This window comes from Cydia splendana, chromosome 1 (assembly GCF_910591565.1).
Source record: "Cydia splendana chromosome 1, ilCydSple1.2, whole genome shotgun sequence".
NCBI classification, from domain to species: domain Eukaryota; kingdom Metazoa; phylum Arthropoda; class Insecta; order Lepidoptera; family Tortricidae; genus Cydia; species Cydia splendana.
The window spans coordinates 7,728,073-7,743,475 of record NC_085960.1 but is presented as its reverse complement, the minus strand read 5'-3'; the positions used below and the strand labels follow the sequence as shown (position 1 = coordinate 7,743,475).

At 37.6% G+C, this 15,403-nt stretch overlaps 2 protein-coding genes across 3 annotated transcripts in view; both read right to left on the bottom strand.

Moving 5' to 3' along the window:
* LOC134795598 (uncharacterized) overlaps window positions 1-15,159 on the bottom strand; it is a 125,931-nt gene extending 110,772 nt beyond the window's left edge. The window contains exon 1 of one of the 2 annotated variants that reach the window (XM_063767506.1): window positions 14,929-15,159. The gene's annotated coding sequence lies outside the window, so the exon portion shown is untranslated. The remainder of the gene's footprint in view (window positions 1-14,928) is intronic. The other variant, XM_063767498.1, reaches the window with a different exon arrangement.
* LOC134794250 (probable NADH dehydrogenase [ubiquinone] 1 alpha subcomplex subunit 12) lies at window positions 7,145-7,788 on the bottom strand. Its single transcript, XM_063766042.1, has one exon. It carries the CDS (start codon window positions 7,756-7,758, stop codon window positions 7,264-7,266), a length of 495 nt encoding a protein of 164 aa, XP_063622112.1. The 5' UTR covers window positions 7,759-7,788; the 3' UTR covers window positions 7,145-7,263.
* Window positions 15,160-15,403: the final 244 nt, after the last annotated feature.

Sequence of the window (15,403 nt, the reverse complement as noted above, 5' to 3'; positions counted from 1 at the left end):
CTTTACCAGCTGGTGTGGTGGAAACAATATTTTTTGATTCCGCCATAAGTCGTTTAAACATGAAAATTTAATAGATGATTCAATAGGAAGTGTGTATATACTTATAAGATTAATACCATACCTATACTAGATTAACATCTATTGCAAGAAGTAATTGTATTGGTGTATATATAACGGGAACAGTAGGTATGTACGCACGTACGACATAGGTATATCTACACTAATACATAATTACTAAGCTTTCCAAGGTAGGTACTAAGTGCAAATGTAAGTTGCCTGCGGTGACCATAAACATAAATTGTGTTACACAATAATGGGCACCCACAATGTTACGTCGTACCTTTCCTGATTATGTTCACTAATTATTGAAAATATTCAGTTAAATATCCAATGATCATAACGTTACAAAACTTGTTATTCAATAAGTATTTAAATACAGTCGTGTTGACAGAACGTTGATTGGGAATGTGAAAACAGATAAAATGGAAATGCTATTGAATTGCGGTAGGCGGTTAACTATTATGGCCAGCCAGTGAGTTATTCTGTTCCCAACAGTTTTCATAGCATTCATTTGTGTCTGAAGTATTTTTTGCGGTAGGTATCAGGCGTCTCAATGTGATTACTTTTTATAACTTGTGCTTTTAGTGAAATTCCTATACAGTGTGAGTGTTGTGTACCTACTTAGCCCTTAACATGGCAAGACATGAAATAATGTATCCACCTATCTCGTGGAATGTTTTTGGGGATAGTAATGAGTAAAAAAATAATATATTTAAGAAAAAAATTAAAAGCATTCTGAAAGTAGGGTTTTCAGGACATCCGTTAAAACGGACATTGCCACGAACCTTATAGATTGATTGCTCCCAAGATTGTCCTAAAAAACGGACAACGCCGTCATACAGTTTCAGAAAATAAAAATTATTAAAGAATTACAGGGCAAGGAACTTAAAAAATATTTAAATAACACATTAGCAAATGTTTGGAAAACATGTTTAATTAGAATATCAAGAAGAAAAACTTATGAGAAACATAATAATACTATATATACTTTTAGTGTTAATATGTAAAGCGACCCACGTACAGATATATTAAACAAAAAATATACATTTTCAAGCTACGTATACATGCAAAATAGGCTCATAAAGCAAGTTACACATTACAATGGTTGTAGGTAAGTAATATTACTTAAATGACCACACCGTTTAACACTATGGTCTCACAGTTCTATGGCTTGCTTGTTTCCTTATTACACTGACTATCTGGGTCCTAAGCTGGTGGTAGAGAATAGCTGTAGTTCCTGTACAAGTTTAGATGTTTTTCAGTCTCAATGGCCTTTCGCAACATTATGGGAATATATGTATTCCCAGAATGTTGCGAGAGGCCATAGGCTCTTCCTTGGCGAGAATCAGGTGCTTATCCATGTCATGCTCCCAGACTGCAGACTTTAGTTGGCAGTCCTTGACATCAGCTATAACTATGTTCTTGTACCCGAGTAGAAATCCTTTGCTTCGTTTGCCCCACATATAATACTAGATTCGAAATTAGCTATTTACTCTCCTGAATTTTGTACAGATTACATTTTACAGGCCTCAGGAATTGTAACATCTGCTTCATCGACTTGAAATAGGTTTTAACCGTAGGAAATTTCAAGACGTGTCAATAATTTGGATACTGAATGCGTTTGATGACGAGGAATTAAGTTTTGTAGATGGGGTACTAGGGGACAGGTCGTGTTTAGGTCATCAGATCGAGTCATTATATTATCAACAACTTATTTCCCACTAGGACTACGTTAGACTTCGAAATTATATTTAAATACAGATAGTGCCATTCACGTTGAGGCGCACTAAACATTAATAGCCTGACAATAAGAATAAAAGCACGCGTGTTCGTAAATGAACCGATCTATATTTGTCCATCATATCTGACGTCACCGGAGAAAGTGACCTGGCTGAAAAAGAGTCGGATTGGGGCAAGGTACATTTACAATCTGTCTCTAGTAAAATGTCGTCAAAGTCGTCTTTTTTGTTATCTCACTCCTCTGAGTCAGATGGTGGAACCACCAGAAACTGAAATACAAAAAAGTGTATACAATACTTATGTATCACATAACCCCAACGCAACATAGGCCTATAAAATGACGTTAAATGAAAAAAAAAGTATATGGCCTAAGTATGGCAATGTCCGTTTTCTGTCACAATCTTGTCTCCGCACAAGTCGGCACTGTCCGTTTTTTAGGGCGTGCTAAATGGTACTTTGTTACCAGTACTATCGACAATGTCACAAAAATGGGACAAGGTATATTTCGCAATTTTTTACTTAGAATTAATCTATGATTTAATGAACTTTATTTAAAATAACAATGTTTAACTCTCCTAGTAATAAAATCAATACAAAGAAAACAATTTGGCTATTTACTTTATATTCTATGACGTCAGTAACACACTCCGTCGCAAGTTCAGCGAATTTCAAATTTCAATTGCCGCCTGCGCATAAACCGAATGTTGCCTGATATTGCCATAAATTAGGAAAAAAAGTATAATTCTCGCACTTTCTTCAACGTACTTCCTTTTCTAGCCCGCGCTTAGTGTCTAAACTTGGCGCCACATTTAGTACCTGTACTAAAAAAGTGACACAAACGTTTTAAGGGTTAAAACCACCATCAGCCCTCTAGCGCTTGCTCATCAATGTATGTAATGATTGTATTTTTATTAATAATACAATTTAATAAACATATACCCTAATGCAGCGGTGTAATCTATCTACGTTCAATTAGTGTTGGCCTTATATTCTTCAAATGTACGTAATGTAAACCAATTCAGATTTTGAAAATTGGGAGTTATACCTAACCGTATTACTCAATAGGTACCTTCGTTTTGCGTAAATCGGCGTACAAAATGAATCCTAGCCCAATTAGAGAGATTAATTAACCGAAAATAATGCAAACCATTAGCGAGAAATTTGATCGGGATACCGACTCGAGTTATTTCGCAACATGCTTGCGGCATTGTATGGGATCGCGAGAAAATGTTGCGGACACAGCTTACATCCTAGCAGACGTGTCCGGATGAGGCGATATTCCTTTCGGATGCGGTTGCTCCGGTGTGAGAGCGGGACATCACTACTTATATATTATTTTTGTTATTTTTTTATATACGTGCATAGCGCTGTCTCGCATACACTAAAGCGGCGTGCGGACCAACAACAGTATATCCATACTAATATTATAAAGGCGAAAGTGTGTCTGTCTGTCTGTCTGTCTGTTACCTCTTCACGCTTAAGCCGCCGAACCGATTTAGTTCCAATTTAATATAGAGATAATTTGAGTCCCAGGGAAGGACATAGGATAGTTTTTATGTCCGAAATCATCCCTGAAGAGAGTGCAAAGGGGGGTGGAATTGAAAGAGTTAATGAATTGGCTAATAATTGAAGTAACCAGGCGCTATCCCTACTTTAGCTGCTGTCACTAATTCCACGCAGACGAAGTCGCGGGCAAAAGCTAGTATTATAATAATGACCTTATAAAAAGCATGGGAAAAATAGATATATCAGAAATGAAGAAAAACGTGTTCATTTGGATCATCTATAAATCTAAAAGTCCCCAGTGGTGGTGGGTGAGATGATGACGGGGGATGGGGTCGGCCTTTTAACTCTTAAATCTTTGTAATTACTTATACTACTTTTAACTATAATATCACACATGAGGATGCCGAAGACCGGGCAAAGTGGAGAAGATTGAGCAGGAAAGCGGACCCTGGCGCTAGGCCAGGAAAACGCTAGGTTGAAGAAGAAATATAATATGTTGCAATCCTAGTGGTGCTGGTGCAACCCTATTAAAACGTCGGTTTTAAGGTAAAAATAATGAAATGATATCGCGGTAGACCCGTTCATATCAATAGCAATGTGTCAAAACGCGAGAGTTTAAAGTGTTATAAAACTTTATTCACTACAACATGACTGACAGCCAACATCACAATACATGACGTGATCAACTAATATTTTTTTATTCATTTGTTACCATTTTTCTTTCATTTCATTTTAAATAAGTTGTTCTGCTGTTGTATATAAATACCTAAATTACTATTGGCCCGTCTATTTGCTTAAAAATCTGTGACTGTTGCTTTTGATAGCCAGTATCGGCATGTAAAGCTAAAATTTACGACTTTCTCAACCCTAAACCGGAATTTATCGACTTATAAATTATGCGATTGAATGTCTTCGGTTTTCAGGGAAAGTACGTTTATATTATAAGAGTCTCAGTCGGATAAGGAACATTTACGTAATAGAGTTACTTGCATCTACTTCCTTTCCTAAATTCTGCGACGTGATCAGAATAAATAAAATATGAAGAAGAATTGAGGAGAATATTACTTTGGTATGGTTGATGTATATAAGTATTTTTGGCTTCAACACTATTCATTATTTTTCAAATAAAGAGTATATGTACTCTTACTAATACTAATACAAAAAAACCATGTTATTACATACATTTAAGTAAGTACAACTCAGTTGCCAAAGGTACATTGCGCGTGGTTAGTTAGGTATATTACTCCCTGTACAGAATTGTTAGAATTTGGAATCATAGGGTCACTATCTTGTAAAAAGTATTTTATTGTGATATGCCTATGTTAGAATATTGTTATTCTATGTACAAATTGTATTACGTATAAAACTGACCTGTTTCTCTTTGACGTTCAATGTTGATAATATATTACACTATTTAAACACTTAACACAACATTACGTGAATTTTACAGAATTTGCTATTTATGTGGGTAGGTACGATACGAAACCACCGTTGACAAGAGAAACAGTAAGTCTGTTAACTTACTACTTAAATTTGTAAACTACTTTGAAGTAATTATATTTTGAATTAATATTACTGATTAATAATTATGTATAACGGAGTTTATTGAAAATATATTCTAATAGTTTTATTCTGCATGATTCGATAAATGGACGAGGTACATGAGAAACTACTTCTGTGACGTCACTTATCGAATGACAAGTGGCATGATCAACCAGTTGCCAGGTAGAAATTGGTATAAAAGGGACCGACCCATCCATTACTGATCATTCTGATTCTGCATTCTGCTTTGAGCATTCTGCCTTGCGCATCAGCACTGAGTTAATCGTCGCCAAAGGAATATTAAAAGTTAAGTAAATACTATGTTGGTAATTATTGTAATTATTATGTACTTGCTTGATTAATTAGATGGATTAATTAATTAATAATTAATTAAATTATCTCTTACTGAATTATAAACTAATAGTGATTGTGTTTATTAGTTGTTGATGATAAGGTGAATAAATTGGATTATTTAATTTAATAAAACAGTTTTATTTTCAATTACATCTGTTTATTATTTTATTTATCTTACTTAAAACTTAAATAGTATCCAGTTATTGATTTAGCAGTTTTACATAATTATATGAATCAAGTTAAATAGATAACTTCCTGACAAGTTTTACCTTGAAAATAATATTTACTATCAGTTTTGTGTTTTTAATATTTAATATTTTAAAAATTATTCATTTATCTAACACCTACGTAACCTATTAAAAAAGAATGGGTTCTGTTTACTTAATGTAATTTCCAATTCTTTTTAAAACGTGTTGTGACATAACGCCCATTTTTTTTACTTGTACAGTATACTAACTTACAAATTACTAAGGTAAGGTGGGGTGACAAAGTTCATTTTGCTTGGGGCAAGACAAACAGTATGAGGATTCCATTCAGGTGATAGTCTTAACCCGGTGAGTCTTATCCCACCTTACATTAATAGTAAATCATATTTCCTGGTCTATCTAACTGTCCACTTAGCTTCAACGCGTTACTGACTTCTAAAGTAACGCGTTGAAATAAAGAAATCTAATCTAATTTTGTAGCGACATCTCCTTTTAGCATCTAGAAGCGTTTAGTAAGCGCATTTAAACGTTTGTGCTTTGATCATTGTATCAATGGCCTAACAAAATGCGTTTAATCAATATCTGAGGCTAGTGACCGAGTGGCACGGGTCGATATCACTGGTTTCATACCCGCGATCACGATTCAGGCGACACCATGCAACCTGATGCCATTAGAGATTAAAAACTAAACTTACGTACCTACTCGTAAATTAGAATTCTGTTAACAATAGTGCTCCACCTCATAATACCAAGTGCTCAACAACAGTACCCGTAAGCGACATTAGAAAATCATTTAGAACTTGAAATTTATTGTGTGAGAATACGATTAACAGTTAAATACATTTTCGAATGTCACTACGGCATCCGTACTTATTGTACGCGGTGAGGTGGGCTCATGTCAATAAAACGCGACATATTGAAACTGATATTAATTTTGCTAATATATAGTAGTATACGTTATTAAATTAAATTCCATTCATTCAATGGGTGGTACCCATTCAATTTGTTAATTAGTGGCAACATTTTAATCTTATATTAATATTATACGTTGCCATCTCCAAGAAAAATAGGGTATCCCACACTATCTAAAGCAACTAAGGGGTGATTCACGCTAGACCGGGCCGGGCGCGGACCGAGGCGACCGACATGTCATTATCCCACCAAAAACATTTCATGTAAAGTGTTGCCAAGACTAGGCGCATAAAGCTTTTACACTAAAAAGATATCAGTTCCCGTAGGTAGGTACCAAGACTTTTACTCTGTCAGTCCTAACTTTATAAGCTCTAAGTAACTGTATAAAGCCAACATCTTGGTCAAACAGTACCAGCTAGAAATAGGCTAAAAATGACTTATTCGTTTATAGAAACTACGATAATACATACAAGGTCATATAAACAGGCATAATTTTAAAACATTTTGACATTTAGGTATTCATAAAAGTTATGTACCTATTGCTAGCGCCATCTATGTAGGGCCTAGGTATATAAATTATAAGTCTTGTTATGTAGTATAAATTGTAAGTTTCTAGAAATTTTAAAGCATTATAAACATAATAGGGATTTTTTTAATGACCCAAGCGTTAACGAAGGTCTCTGATTCTGGTTACTCAATCGATTTTAGTGTAATTTGTTTTCTTGTGTGTTTTGACTAGGTAACTATTCAGTTTTTGGAACATTTACAAAATAACGGACTCATTGTAGATCAGCGCCTAAAGAAGTAGCGGTTTTCAATATCATTAGACATTTTTTTCTCTTTTAAGACATGTGTTCTAGCTATCGAAAGTATCTCTTTATTGTGTCACTATTTAATAATTGTCAACATTAATTACATTTTCAGTTGGAAGTGATTACAAAATTTACGAGTGTTTACTATCGCAGCAAACGGGGGGACAGGGCAACTCGCATAGAGACGAACCGTCCCACACCGTGACGGCCTGCCTGGTGGTGGAGTACGGGTAGTACTGGTGTGTAGTGCCCGTCATGTTCTCCTCAGGAGGCAGGAGCCACCGGTTGTGGCAGTCCGACTGCCGCATACAGCACTTGATGAGGTTGCAGCACGGCACCTGGTCCGTCATGTAGTGGAGCCAGCCAAACCATTCTGGGGTCACCTGAGAGCCCTCATACTCCCATTTGTAGTGTTCCGCGTACTCCACCCAACGGCTGCGGCCGATCATGTACCGCTGGTTCTCGTAGTATTTGTTGCCGTTTACGTCCCAGCCCTTCAGGCAGCCATGCTTAAAAGTATCAAATCTCCACAACTTATACAGAGTGTTTTTAAACCCGCCATTCGCGCGGACGGTGGCGAAAAAGTGCTTCAATTTGCTGATCTGATGATATTCAGACAGTGACATCTTTTACCTTAAACGAATGGTTTGTAACAAGATTATCCCACCAAAAACATTCTGTAAAAAACTAGCCAAGTCTCGATGGAGCTGCTTGTTTATCTCTAAAAAGTAATGAAATCTAGACAAAGTCGTGCCAAGTCTAAGGTTCCTTACTGCGATTTCTTTATTATTATAGTTAATGTTGTGTGACTTGGCCGTTGAAGGGTACACAAGGGTACAAAATCAGGTGCTCCATGACACCATTGCAGCAATCTGTCGCCAGAACCGCTACCCATTGACGATGGAAAATTGCCACTTGGAAAACGTTGATTCAATAACCAGTCAATTGTAGGCTTGATAAAGCTGCGTATTTCAATAATACTGATGTATAGGCGAGCCTGAAACAAACACTACTTTTTGAAGCGTCAAATCGACCATCGATCTAACATAAAATAGACGTACAGACGGACTTCTATCAATGATTAGAAGTCCGTCTGTACTGGAAATAATTTTTTATACTGTATGTTTGGTGTCATGGAGCACCTGGTTTTGTACCCTTGTGTACCCTTCAACGGCCAAGTCACACAACATTAACTATAATAATAAAGAAATCGCAGTAAGGAACCTTAGACTTGGCACGACTTTGTCTAGATTTCATTACTTTTTAGAGATAAACAAGCAGCTCCATCGAGACTTGGCTAGTTTTTTACAGAATGTTTTTGGTGGGATTTCACTTCTTTTTGTAGAAACGTGGGCATATTGATTTATTTTATTAGATTTTCTTATTTGACATATTTTTTTTCTTTTTAGGAGTAGTTTTTTTATTACCATATCTCTAAAGGCTCCGTCACACATGAGCGTTTTCAAAGCGCGGCGTGAGCGGGGCACGATGCGAGCGTGACGCGAGCGCGTGGCGCTCGCGATCTGCGCCTGGACGCAGCGGCCCGCCGGCGCGCTGCGCGCGCGACCCGCTTTGATCACGCCCGCGCAGTCACACAGAACACAGCGCGTGTTGCGAGCGGTGACTCGATTACTGAACGTTGGACGTTGGAAAGCATGATCATGGACGTTGAATAGTTTCACGAGCGTTTTGTAGCCTGCAGCAGTATATTGCGACAATACTGCCGACTGCATTACTGCAGCAAATGTCAAATACGATGATGCTGACCGAATTTTTGATATTTACCTCAGTAATTCAGTCGGCAGTAGTGCATGCTGCAATCCTGCTGCAGTATAGCTGCCGACTGCATTACTGCCAAAAATGTCAAAGTTGATGTATTTTAACCGCCTTAAAATAAAGGTTCTCAGTTTGACCCGTATGTATGTTTGTTCGCGATTATCTCGCGTTTGGCTGAACCGATTTTGATGCGGTTTTCAGAAAAGTGTTTGTTACATTCTGGTAAAGGTTTTAGTATACATAGATCTGAGCTGATGCTGAACCCTGGTTGTACCTAGTGGAACTCAGGTTTGGTGCAACATAAGCCAACGCTATTTTGGTCATCCGTCACATCTTGATGAGCATTTGGGAGAGCAGTACCCAAGATAGAGCTGATGCTGAACCCTGGCTGTACCTAGTGGAACTCAGGTTTGGTGCAACATAGGCACACTTTGTTTTGGTTAACCGACTTGTCGTCGTGTGCCTGTTGCAGAGTTCCACTAGGCGGTCATCAAGATGTGACGGATGACCAAAATAGCGTGGGCCTATGTTGCACCAAACCTGAGTTCCAGTAGGTACAGCCAGGGTTCAGCATCAGCTCTATCTTGGGTACTGCGTTCCCAAGTGCTCATCAAGATGTAACGGATGACCAAAATAGCGTGGGCCTATGTTGCACCAAACCTGAGTTCCACTAGGTACAGCCAGGGTTCAGCATCAGCTCCATCTTGGGTACTGCTCTCCCAAGTGCTCATCAAGATGTGACGTATGACCAAAATAGCGTGGGCGTATGTTGCACCAAACCTGAGTTCCACTAGGTACAGCCGGGGTTCAGCATCAGCTCCATCTTGGGTACTACTCTCCCAAAGGCTCATCAAGGCGTGTCGGATGACCAAAACAGTGTGTGCATATGTTGCACCAAGCCTGAGTTCCATTAGGTACAGCCAGGGTTCAGCATCAGCTCCATTTTGGGTACTACTTTCCCAAAGGCTCATCAAGGCGTGTCGGATGACCAAAACAGTGTGTACATATGTTGCACCAAGCAAAACGCCTATGTCTGACGGAGCCTTAATACAGCTGAGACCAGCTGAGGGTTCTTCATCAGATACTTTAGACCTTCGATTTTTGACATCAAATGAAGCGACCCACCAATTTGAATATTTTTTGTAAAGGCGGTATGTCGATCTCCAATAGTTTGGTTGGGCTCTTGTGTTTTCTAATCAGGGTCACCAGGTACTCCAGATCTTCGATTATCCTAGTTTTTATAGTTTTCCCTTTATGTGGCCATTAAACCCTAACTCTGTACCAAATTTCAGCTCTCTGAGTTTATGGGAAGTACTAGTTCTATTCTGATGATCATAAGTGAGTGAGTGTGTGTCATAAATGCGAAACTTTGCTTTCGCTTAACTTCGGAACTAAATGACCTACAGACTTGAAATTTTGGATTTCAAGTATGTGATTATAGCTTACTGGATGACGAAAATTTCTGCGTTCTGGTCTTATCCAGAGGTTCTCAAATAGGGACCTGAAAATGCGGCGAAATGGTTCCAGTAAAGGATGGTACGGCCGTGTTTGCTTCGCGCTCGACTTGGCGGGGGCACTGCCGTGCCCCCCGATATTCCTTTGGGTTTTGTTTTGAGATTTGTGAAGGCTGTGACTTCAGTTTGACATTGATTGAAAAAAAAATCTTGACAGGAGTGTGACGTCTTCTGCTACTCTACTATTGTAAAGAGGTTTATTCATTTATTCATATACTGGGTCAAGCAAATCTTGTCAGTAGCAAACGGCGGCAAATTTGAAAAATCGCGGGTTAGCAACACTGTGTTCGAATAATTCGAAAATCGCGTATCATCTGTGTTTTATCTGTGGAAGTTTTGGTTCGATGTACATTGTACATTGCTGCTTTTCTTAGCGCAATACTACTCTTTTGAGTGTTGCCCTACTTTAGTTTGCTTTACATTGCTACTGACAAGATTTGCTTGACGCACTACATTGTATATATATGGTACAAAAACAAGTCAAAAATAAATAAATAAAAATAACTTAAAATTACAATTAAACTAAGTACAAACTATTCTAAAATAAAATTTCAGTCTAGCTATCTACATGCTTAAATCTAATGCAGAAAGCAGATCGTCGATTTTGGGCCCGTAGGAAAAACCATCGCGTATATGGTACAGACTATTACAGTAATTATATACGGATTTCCGTAATAAGAAAAAGATATAATATTGGGTGTAAATGAAACGGGAATTAGAAATACATAATAAAAAGACATTAAGTATATTATTTATTTCCGTTAAATAATATATTTATTAACAAAAGCTTTGCCGTCGTCATCATCTTTATTAGCATTGACATAACCCTCAAATTCACACAATCCGTGAGGTTTTTTCACTAAGGAGCTATATATTCTCTTTGCACTAAGCTTTATGGTGGGTAGACAAGTCTGTATTCTAGTTTGACACTAACTGCCACTGTCTGTCATAGCCTCATAGCTGACATACGTGCGTTTCGATACTATTAAAAATATCACAGTATCATTTATTATTGATTTTTTTGTATCTACGTTTAAATTACAAACGGCTATATCAAAATACCTAACATACGTAGTTTAGAAAAATACTTGATTGTCTTTGCATTTTGGTTTAAAGTTAAGAGATGTAAATGTATTCAGAATAATGATAATATATACTACTCCTTTTATACAACGAAACGCATCCATCTTTTATCAATCTGTCGAGAATCTGTCACATAGGTAGGTATTTGCAAGCAACGCCAACCTTAAATAAACCTTATTATTGTTGAAAGAAGTATTACAAATGGTCAATTAACAATATGTTCAGTTTTATTGGGAAATAATGAACTACAAACAAGATCAAAATATTGCTTCATCATCATTCTCTTGCCCTTGTCCCATTCACTTGGGGTCGGCGCAGCATGTCTTTCTCTTCCACACCTCTCTGTCGCCCGTCATTTCATCATTCACTTGCGTTCGTTTCATATCATCTCTCACACAGTCCATCCACCTTTTCCTCGGTTTTCCTTTCCTCGTACTTCCCTCCACATTCATTCGTAATACCTTTCTCGTCACATGACTTTCATCCCTCCGCATCACATGCCCGTACCATGCTAGGCGATTTGCCCTTACTTTTTCTGTTATGGGTGCAACTTTCAGGCTTCCTCTTATATACTCATTCCTTATCCTATCCATTCTCGTCACGCCACACATCACGCCAAAATATTGCTTCATATTATATGAGAAAAAGATTTCAGTCATATTTAGGTACACGCCAGATTTTGTAATTTTTTTCTGAAAATAAAAAACCGCACTTTCTTTACGAAATATAGGTAGTATAATGGTATACGCATAGGTATACAAAAGTTTTTATTTCCAGATTCATGTTTTCACTGCAGTATTTCTCATCATTCCCGTTTCATTTCTGTGTTTACTATCGTAATCTTGAGATTATGACGATTAATAAGACGTTCGTTTCAATCTAAAACGCCCAACTTTGTTCTGGGCCCAAGTGCCGAACAAAATCGACGATCTCTGCTAATCAGGTTCGATAAAACAATTTTAGTATCAATACAGGCTACACTTCTAATAGGCTACACTTATTTAGGCTATGTTCGCAAGGTTCTTCAGCTCACAGAACCTCCCTTGTGTTTGAAGTTGTAGGTAAGTAAGGTTTCGAAAAGTTTACGACAAGTAACAATGCCAATAAAGAGGGCGCTACTTGGCTGGTTTACGTGAAGCTGGTTCAAATCTGCACTTGGAAAACTTTTTTTTTTACTGTTGTTTCTTTATTAGCACTCCAATCACTACTAATATACAAAATTTCACGATTCTAGGACTTCAGGAACCAATGTTTTCAGGTTTACAGCAATTTTTAGGTACCCTCATTTCACGGGGTTGCAGGGCGAAAGTTACAGATTTCTCATCACCATATGTGTTAGCATACAGACCTATCTTTACATGCCAAATTTCAGCCTTCTAGGTCTTCAGGAAGTAGTCTGTATTTTCTATGACACGAATTTCATATGGTTCGGACAGTGAAAATTAAAGTATCTATGAAATTTAAAGTATGTATAATAGGTAGCCTAATAAAACTTGGTGTTTTTGATAAGTCTACTAACTACATAGTATACAAAAAATTTCAGCTCTCTAGCATTATCCAAGCCGAAACTACGAGGGTTCGAAAATACGACGAAACGTGCCGAGAAAAGATATGCACTGCCTTTTGCCCTTTGTCTCGTCTTGGCGGGGGCACGGTCGTGCCCCCAGATCTGTGACGGGTGACCGGTGATCACGTGGTGCTTTCTATAGAAAACGAAGCGCCGGAAGCTCCGGCCCGGTTTAGCGTGACTCACCCCTAAGTTGCTTTAGACCATTAGCCTATCAGATTTAGACCGCATGGAGCCCAAATCGAATGATCGTATTCAAACACAAGTTCGGGAAAAAGCATAATCAATCATTTTATTCCAAACGCGGATGGGAGTGACTGTGATGGAAGGGGGTAGTTTGTAAGATTCTGAGGGCCTACCGCGAACTACGTTCAATGTGTTGCCTCCCTATCAAACTTACGTACGAATTTACAAGTGCGACAGAGAGGCAAGACGTCGAACGTGGTTTGCGGTAGGCCCTCTGATGAGATGTTGAAGGATGCAATGCTGTTTGCTATTAGCAAGTGAGTAGTTAGAAAATTATTATTATTTTCTATTTTTTTTTAAATTAAACTTTAATATAAGAATCTACTTACATTATCATCGACTCCGCAATTAAATATATTTTTTTATTAAATATATTTTTTAATTAATTCAGACCCCTTAGGTTAAGATAGGTTTATGTAGTTTAGTTTAAATTTTTATAAGTGTGTGGTTATTGAGATTTTACATTGTCGAATAGGCAAATAATTACTTAATCTCAATCAAAAGTACCCTAGTAATCGAATAAAAATATAACCCACTAAGTAATACATTTAGAAATAATAAACAGAAGTGGTAAACTTATAGTTCGTGCACATAAATTAATTAATCCTTTTACCTCCGTGGTTACGCTATGTGGTCACCATGTGGTCACACATACTTACGCTTGCTTATTAATGGCACGTAAAGTAACCTTTATTACGCATTGTTAATAAAATGTGCGGTATTCTGTTAAAAACCGAACAACTGACAAGCTCTTATAAACCTATTCTGCACTTTATTACTATAGAATAAGACTCAAGCAATTTCCTTCCGTCGTCGTGCGGTTTTCTTTGTCGTTTTATCACAGCATAGTATTTCTTATTAGAGCATGTTTCAATTCTTTTTATTTCATATCAGGCTTCATTCTTCGGTTACTTCGCCTTTGAGAATTCCTTTTCATTGCTTTGCCCCGGCTTTCAGAGCAGTCGGTAGCACCACTATAATAGAACTCTTATAAAATTACCTACATTGCAAAGTTCTTCGGAAAGTAGCGTGAAGTTTTGCTGTTAAGTAGGTACCGGGAATGTTTATCATAGTCACGCCACGTCGCTATGAAGCAAGTGAAAATGAAAAGCTTAGTTTTATATTGTTACTTATAACTGGTACGTTTTATTAACTCTATTGCCTTGGAAGTCATTCTTTGTTTCGGCTTTTGTGAGAGGTAAGTAGTCTTACTTAAGGGGCCCACTGATTAACAGTCCGCCGGATGGTATCGGCCTGTCAGTTAGAACAAAATTTTGACAGTTCCGAACAACTGACAGGCCGATACCGTCCGGCGGACTGTTAATCAGTGGGCCCCTTTATGAAAACTTCTGTTACAGGTATAGTAAAAAACTAACTCCCTTATTCATAAACGCGCTACAAACCGTAATTAGCTAATAATCATTTGTCTTAATCTGTCATTTTGACTTATGTATTTTTAAGAAAGGGATAAACACAATTTATTTAACTAAATCAGGCCCATAAAGTTTTATGAATAAGGGGGTCAGCCTATAAATTTGTATACTTTCGTACAACCTTGTAAACTGAACATTTATCAAAACTAAGTTAGCTGAATTATAAGCGTCACTTACCTAAGTTGAGGCAAGACAATTAGTTGCACCTGTCACTTAACATAAATTCACACAGAATGAAAGTAATCTAATCACTCATTTATACACTACACACCACCGTTTAAAAGGTCTAACAAACAGATTAAAAGTGTTACTAAATGCTTGAAAAATATTCTAAGAACACATTAGTACCTATTGACTTGTTAGATTGACTTGGCGAAGTTGCGATGTTTTCTGCGCAGAGCGGCATGGGTGCAAGCGGTCGGCGCGGCGAACCTTCGGGCACTGCCGCAAGTATGTACAGGACTGAAGGCTTCCGCAGGCTTGACGACGAGCTTTGCGGTTATTACTGAAAGGGTTTGGCTTAAGGAGCGTGTAAACTCTCAGCGGATCAACAATGCTATTGTTAGAGTTTGAATTCACGGGACCGCGTATTTTTCAGGTATTCATCGAAGTGTTCTGCTTATTTTTCAGCTAATAGGGTTTTGTCGTAGAT